The 7,500-nt window shown below is 45.7% G+C and overlaps 1 protein-coding gene across 2 annotated transcripts in view; it reads left to right on the plus strand.

Moving 5' to 3' along the window:
* arhgef40 (Rho guanine nucleotide exchange factor (GEF) 40) overlaps window positions 1-7,500 on the plus strand; it is a 41,222-nt gene that overhangs the window by 11,700 nt on the left and 22,022 nt on the right. Inside the window, exons 5-11 of one of the 2 annotated variants that reach the window (XM_042069134.1) lie at window positions 1,448-2,831; window positions 3,362-3,624; window positions 3,873-4,064; window positions 5,047-5,161; window positions 5,749-5,842; window positions 6,183-6,269; window positions 6,725-6,841. In XM_042069134.1, the coding sequence (XP_041925068.1) occupies window positions 1,448-2,831; window positions 3,362-3,624; window positions 3,873-4,064; window positions 5,047-5,161; window positions 5,749-5,842; window positions 6,183-6,269; window positions 6,725-6,841 (2,252 nt within the window). The remainder of the gene's footprint in view (window positions 1-1,447; window positions 2,832-3,361; window positions 3,625-3,872; window positions 4,065-5,046; window positions 5,162-5,748; window positions 5,843-6,182; window positions 6,270-6,724; window positions 6,842-7,500) is intronic. The other variant, XM_042069135.1, reaches the window with a different exon arrangement.

Below are 7,500 nucleotides of genomic sequence, written 5' to 3' on the forward strand. Positions count from 1 at the left end.
TGTTTACCATTGTTTTGCTTCAGTAATATACCAGTGTTGGGGTTTGTTTACATTCATTGACAGTGAACAGGCCCTTTTGCAGCTCAGGCAATTGATTGGCAATTGATTGAGTTTTGGTGTCAAAACTGAGGACCATGAAACAAGCTGTCAGTCATTAATATTTGTACATCCTAGTAGCTATTAGCAGCAGCCACTGAAATTAATGGGACTGGTAATTTGTAAATCGTTCCATGTCTATGTAAAACATGTTCATGGGAGAGGAAGGTGGAGAGATGCAGAGAATTACAGGAAGATTAAAGGGGACAGGAGAGTAAAGTGGAGACCGGAGAAACAAGGACAAGTGGGAGAAGAGGAACAGAGACCTCAATCAATATGACCTGCAGGCCAAACAGAGTGAGAGAAATGGATGGATTATGGGATGGATGTACTGTAGGAAGGGTAAATGGGCAAAAGGGCAGAGGTTGACAATGGAAAAAAACACACCAAAGCTATTGTGTGATGTGTGGGAGGGTCGAGCTGACCCAGCAATATGTGTGTACAGGATCTTTCTCATGGTGTTAAATTAGCAAACAGGTTTCAACAGAGCTGCCAACTCTCACACATTGAGAGTGAGACCACCAATCAAATGCGTGAGGGTTGGCAGCTCTGTTTCAATAGTTAGTTGTAGAGACTAGCAAGTGACATTATTGGAAATGGCTTGTCCTGCCATTCATGATGAGTATTAGGCCTATGTGAGATATGGAACCAAGAGGAAGGGCTGTGAATTTCCAGTGAATTTGGATGGAGTCCAAATTTAACCAGTAGCAAGTGACATTATTGGAAATGGCTTGTCCTGCCATTCATGATGACTATTAGGCCTATGTGAGATATGGAACCAAGAGGAAGGGCTGTGAATTTCCAGTGAATTTGGATGGAGTCCAAATTTAACCAGTAGCCTACTTGGTTGTGCACAGGGTTCCAGTTCTGTATTTTTCTAGTTTGTTTTGTTGAAATCTTTCAAAAGATGAAGTAGAGGGCAGCAGAAGAAGAATCAGCTAGTTCAGAAGAAGCTCTGACAGAATGATTACTGAGACAGGGAGAAGTGGTTGTTTGTGGAAGGAAATGCATTGTTGGCAGCGACTGGAGACTAGGGAAGTGAGAAAGGTGAAGATAAAATCAAAGTCAAAGAAGACAAAAGGCCGAAGAGCAGCCAACAAAATCTGGAGGTCGGGCATATTACGAAAACACCACTTGGATATGACTCAGCTTAACTTTTATAATTCATACGCATGAAAAGTCCCATGGCATTACAAAAGTGTCTGTTTCATGGCTCTAAATTAAATTAAGAAACTGGCCTTTTTCTATCCCTCTCGCTCTCTCTCTCTCTCTCTCTCTCTCTCTCTCTCTCTCTCTCTCTCTCTCTCTCTCTCTGTTTGTCTCTCTTTGTCTGTCTTGTCTGTCTCTACAGGAGGGACAGGGGCACTGGACACGTGTCTTGTAAGCACGGGTGACGGTGTCCTGCGTCTGCCGTGGGTTGAGGTGGTGTACCCGAAGTTCGTCTGCAACCCCCAGGGAGAGGAGCTGGGAGATCTGGCCCTACCAGCCAACCCTGGTAGCCCCAGCCAGCTCTCCTCCACTGGGATGAGGGCGGGTCGAGGCTCGGGCGGAGGTGGTGGAGGCGGTCTGGGCTGGGGCTCATCCTCCGGCGAACTGGACTCCTGGTCGTGGGATGAGGAGGACGATGACGACGACGATGGCAACGACCCCGACGGCACCGAGGCTGAGGCGGCTCTGGTGGCCCTGGCACGCCGACGTGCCAGTGCGGATGCCCTCGCTGGACGGTTGGGGGCGTCAGCGTCAGTAGTAGCGCCCCCTGGGGACCGGGAGGGGGATTACGTGGAGCTCTTGGAGCCCCGCGGTGGTCCGGATGGTGGGGCTGACCCATCCCAGCAGCGCTACCTGGAGATGCACGGCGTCAGCAAGACCAGGACGCTGCCGCTGTGCCGACGTGCCAAGGCCATCAAGCTGCGCCGTGGCAAAGCCTGGGCGTTCGGACGAACCGACGCCAGCGGTGGTGGCGCAGGGGGCAGGTCGGGGGCTGCTGCTCGTCGAGATAGTGGTAATCAGGCCGGAAGGGACTGGCTGCAGCCGCGGCCCATGCCCCGCGTCATTGATTTGGGTCGCGAGAGACGCAACCACCCCGCACAGGATTTGGACGTGGAGGAGCGATACGTTCGAGACCCGACGGGACTCGACAGCAGGGGACTTTATTTGGGAGGGCCGGCCAAGGAGAGGAGGCCCGGAGTGGGCAGGGAGAGGGAGGGAGTTGCCTGCACTCTGCCCTGGGAGGAGAGCCAGAGGTGTAAAGGGTCAGCAAGTAGCAGTAGCAGGGGAGGGTCTGAAGCACAGCGAGAGGAGGAGGCAACCGAGGTGACCAATCACAAAGGGGAACACACTGGGGAGGGCCAATCAGACCAAGGATCCCATTCGGACTCTGTGTTTGAGGACACTGACAAACGGCTAGCTGATTATCTCAGCAGCGAGGACTGTCCTTCCAAACCATTGGCTGAAACTACAGTAAGCCCAGTGTGTCCAGACAAGCCATTGGCTGGCACGTGCAGGGAAGGAAAAGGCGCCGCCAGCCAAATGGCCGGTGATTCTGAATGCTGTGATTCAGCAAGCAGGGGGACACCACCGCAAACAGGAAATACCAAAGAGAACTCAAACTCAGAGAGAACACATTCCCAACCTGGTACGGACAAGGTCACAGAAGAAAAGCATTGTGGGAAGTCGGAGGAGAGGGTTTGTCCCAGAGGAAAGGAAGTGAAGTCAGGAGGATTCAGAGTGCCCAGGTATAGTCAAACAATTAATTTAATTTACATTGCACTCTATAGTCTTTTTAGACAGATTTCAGAGACCAGATGTCAGTCATAAGTCCTTAATCAACTAATTCACTTCCAATCCTGGTTGTCCTGGAAACAATTTATTTGTGTTAAAAGTACTCCAACATGTAATTAAGGCCAGATAATGCCCCTATTCTGTTGATAATGCATAAGACATCTGACTCAAACACTAGGTTATGAATGGATATTACAGTGGATTGCCATGTTTTGATAATGGTAACCACAAAAGTATATTCACATTGAAAGATGTATACAAATATGGCTGTGTGGCTATTGGCTAAGCAGAGGCCCTAATTCCTCTACCACCTAAGGTTATTAGCTTTGCTGTTTGCAATAGTGCTAGTCTAAAACAAACAGAATGAAGTAGATGTTGGTATAATGTATGGTATAATCTCTTTTAGAGACCTTTGAAAAAAAAAGTTAATTGTGTAATAAACCAAAAGTAGTTACATGTCTACACGAACTTTGACCTGTCATAGGAGGAAGAGGAAGGTCAAAGGAGGAAAAGGGAAGTGTAAGTATGGTGCCCGTGGCAACCAAAAAGGCAAGGATCCGGCTACTCCAAAAAGCCAAAACAAAGCACCTCAAAATGGCAGTGCTACTACGTCAGCCACCAAACTGCCACTCAGTCAAGACAACCAATCCAAGCAACCAAAGCAGTCCTCAGGGCCGGACAACGAGCCACCTTTAACCAATGAGAATGGAGAGAATGAAGAGGAGGAACCAAAGGAAAGCAATAAAGGTTTGACTGTTAGACTGGTTTTCATCTGTCTGTTAGTTAATTACAAAATTGGAAGCTGTCACTACTGATCATGCGCTATACACCAGCATACAAGATGAAGCATCATTTTTCCCTCCAATGACTCATTGTCTAGAAAATCCCAGATCATGTGATTCTAAACTGAATTACTTCCTAACATTGATATGATTGGGTTTCATAATTGCATATTGTCATACATGGACGTGAATATCATTACTGTTTCCTGACAGAAGATCAGGCAGTCGTAACGGACAGCCCCCCTGATGCAGACGATCAAGGCACACCTACAACTGACCAATCCTCAAAAGTGGAGACATCATCGACACTTCCTGACCAGTCAAATGGTGAATCTCCAAAAGCCCCACCCCTTTTGAGGGATTTGGATCAGGAGTTGCTCCAATCAGGGAAGCTGTTATTGACAGGTACATTTCTACATACCCTCCCTCTGTTAAAGGGACCCTCAGTGATTCTAAGCGCTTTCCAACGATACTATTTTTTTTTGTGTATATCTCTCCATTGCGAATATCTCTCCAATCTGTTAGTACACTGTATAAACAACACTGGCTCTATAAACTGGAAGCAAACAAGGTGGAGTAAGCCTATCTCCGAAATCACCGAAATGGAGGGATGGGAGTTTGGGGAAATGGAAGGGGTGTTTGGGGAGGGAATTGGCGAGTTTGCTCTCTGGTGTTTTGTTGGTGTTTGGTTCAAATATCAACAGACGTGACATCATCCAGAATCGCTGACGGTACCTTTAATCAGAAAGCCTCAAGCTCAGTTTTCAGTCATGCTTTTGGTTGTCTGTATCTTCCTATCAGAAGACATGCACCACCTTTTTTCCAGCCTCCCCTGTTTTCTTTCTATCACTCCCTCACTGCCTCTCTCACTCACTGCCCCTCTTTAATCCTACTCTTCAATATTTTTCCCCCATCCAATCTCCAAAACATCCAACCCTATTTTTTTCACATTTATTTACCAATACACCCTCTTCGGTTACACTTTACTTGACAGTGTCGACATGAGAGTGACATGACACTGTCATGAACGTGTCATAAACAAGTCATACACGTTTATGACATAACGCTTCTGTTATTAAGTGACATTCGTTTTTTGTCATAACAAGTTAGGGTTAGGTTTAGGGTTAGGGTTAGGGTTAGGGTTAGGTTTAGAGTTATAGTTAGGGTTAGGGTTAGGGTTAGGGTTGGGGTTGGGGTTAGGATAAGGGTTAGAGGTTAGGGTTAGAGGTTAGGGTTAGGTTTCATGTGTCATGACAGTGTCATGTGTTCATGACAGTGTCATGTCACTCTCATGTCGATACTGTCAAGTAAAGTGTTACCCAATCTTCTATTCCTCACGTCCTCTTTAACACTCTTTTTGTTTTCTCTCTTCCACTACTCTGCTAAGGTACGGTGGACAGGCTTGGTCGGGGTCTGGTTGTAACGGAAGCACACCTCCCAGAAGAAGGTTATCAGGCAGACGAGATGACCAGGGTCTTGGCATGCTACTACCACATCACCCGGTATCACCCTCAAAGCATTATTATTATTATTATTATTATTATTATTATTATTATTATTATTAAATACAGAAGAGAATAGCCATTCTGAGCTGTGGGGTTTTTAAAGGAGGACTGTGTAACTATGCTGATACAGAGACCCTGACCTGATTATACCTTTTGAGTGTATCTGAACACTGGCTGTTAGGCTAGCTAGTTAGCCTGACCAGAATTGTTTACACATATTTTACACAACACCCAACATTTATATGACAGTTCAAGTATATTTTCAATTTCAATTTAATTTCACTTATAGAGCGCCAAAACATTACACATGTCTCGTGGCGCTTTACAGAGTGTTAGACAATCAGAAAAAAGAAAAGAAGGCCCATGGGTTTCATCTGCCTATGCGGTATTGGTTCGTTAGAGTCACTGGCATTGAAATACATATATTACGTAAATATTTAAGGCCATGCCATTACATCCAGACCAGACACATGAGGTAATCTCATAGGACCACAGATGAACCCTGTGTGTCACTGGTTCCAGCTGTGTGTTATGTTACCCGGTGTTTGAAAGCTGAAAGTGTCTGTGTGGTCTGGTGTATACAGGCCGGCTGCGAAAGAGAAAGGCTTGACTGTGATCATCGACAGCAGGCAGACTCCTCCGACTGAGCTCTGCCTATCTGCCCTCAAATCTTTCAAGGTATGTGTATGTGTGTGTGTTTTTGTGGGTGTGGCTGCGTGGGTGTGTGTGAGTGTGTGTTGTAATAAAGAGTAATATGCATTGGTGGTGGCTAGTGAGGACCCCCCCCTTCACTATAAAGTTGTTATTGCTTTTGTATGTGTGATGTTTATACACTAGTGATAATAACGTATTGTACATCAAATACCAAGTGTGAATGTCTCTCTGTGTGTGTCTTTCTCTGTGACTCTCTGTGTGACTCTCTCTCTCTCTCTCTCACTCTGTGTGTGTGTGTGTGTGTGTGTGTGTGTGTGTGTGTGTGTGTGTGTGTGTGTGTGTGTGTGTGTGTGTGTGTGTGTAGACTCAGGTGCCAGAGGGCCTTGCTTCAGTGCTCATTCTGACAGATGAGCAGCAGGAGTCGTCTCAGCCTGCTCTGGATGGAACAGAGGTGTGCAGTGAAACTGAACTTAACTATTTTCTTCTCTTCTCTTCTCTTCTCTTCTCTTCTCTTCTCTTCTCTTCTCTTCTCTTCTCTTCTCTCCCTCTTTCTCTCTCTCTGTCTCTCTTCTTTCCTCCCACGCTCTCATTCCTTCTTTCTTTCTCTCACACTGTGTTGTCTTTCTCTTCCCTACAGATCTCCCTCTTACCCTCTTACCCTCTGTTCTTATTCAGTAAGACTCCACTTCTCCTGCCCTTGTTGTCTGATCTTTCTTTCCTTTCATCTCTCTCTCTCTCTCTCTCATTCCCTCTCTTCTGGCTATGTTCCCAGTGTAGCTGCTTTCCCATTCACCCATTTCTGATTTGCATACATGTATCAGATTGGAATAATGACTCCCTCATCGTATCCATTTTAGCCAACCGTTTCATCCCCCCCCCTCCACTCCCACCCATAACCTTCTGCAGGTGCGCACAGTGCGGGGCACAGGGGTCCTTCAGCAATTTGTAGACAGGCAACAGCTGACCACGGAGATGGATGGGGACTGCCAGCATTCACACTCTGATTGGCTGACCTTCCGACTGGTGAGCGTCTGCTCCACAACACCATGCAATATGATGAATTCTTGTTTGAGTCTGAGACGGCAGAAAACTTATAGAATAGGATAGAACAACTTTTCATTGATTGTATTAAATGTATTGGTTAATTTCCATATACACGCCATACAAATTCATTTTTAGGGTGTGATTTCCAAGAACGTAATAGTACATTTTGTCTTATGGAGAACAAAACAATAAGCCATGCCAAATAAAAGTATATTTGAAAGTATGCTGAACACTGAAATGGGTGAGGTTGTAAACAAGTGACAAAACCATGGATTTCTCCTCTTGCTTTAATCATTCCCTCAGTCATTTGCCGTTTATAGCTTTGTGTGAGTGTTATAATCATAGCTTAGCCTTTGCAGAATGCCTACATCTTTTTTTTATATCTCCATCTCTCGCGAGCCCAGTTATAGAAGCACAGAGTTAAATTAACACTTACATTATATGGGCAGCCACAACAAGACAGCCTCTAAGTTTTAAGATCAAACCACCAATATATTTTACTATGGCCACTGCCAACCAGGACCAGACTGTTTTTTAAGGGAACAAATTGGGGTAGATCATAACCTCTCTCTCACTCACTTTCTGTCTGTCTCTCTCCATTTTATTTCTTTTTCTCTCCATCGCTCTGTTTCCCTCTC

Source organism: Alosa sapidissima, chromosome 18 (assembly GCF_018492685.1).
Source record: "Alosa sapidissima isolate fAloSap1 chromosome 18, fAloSap1.pri, whole genome shotgun sequence".
NCBI lineage: Eukaryota > Metazoa > Chordata > Actinopteri > Clupeiformes > Clupeidae > Alosa > Alosa sapidissima.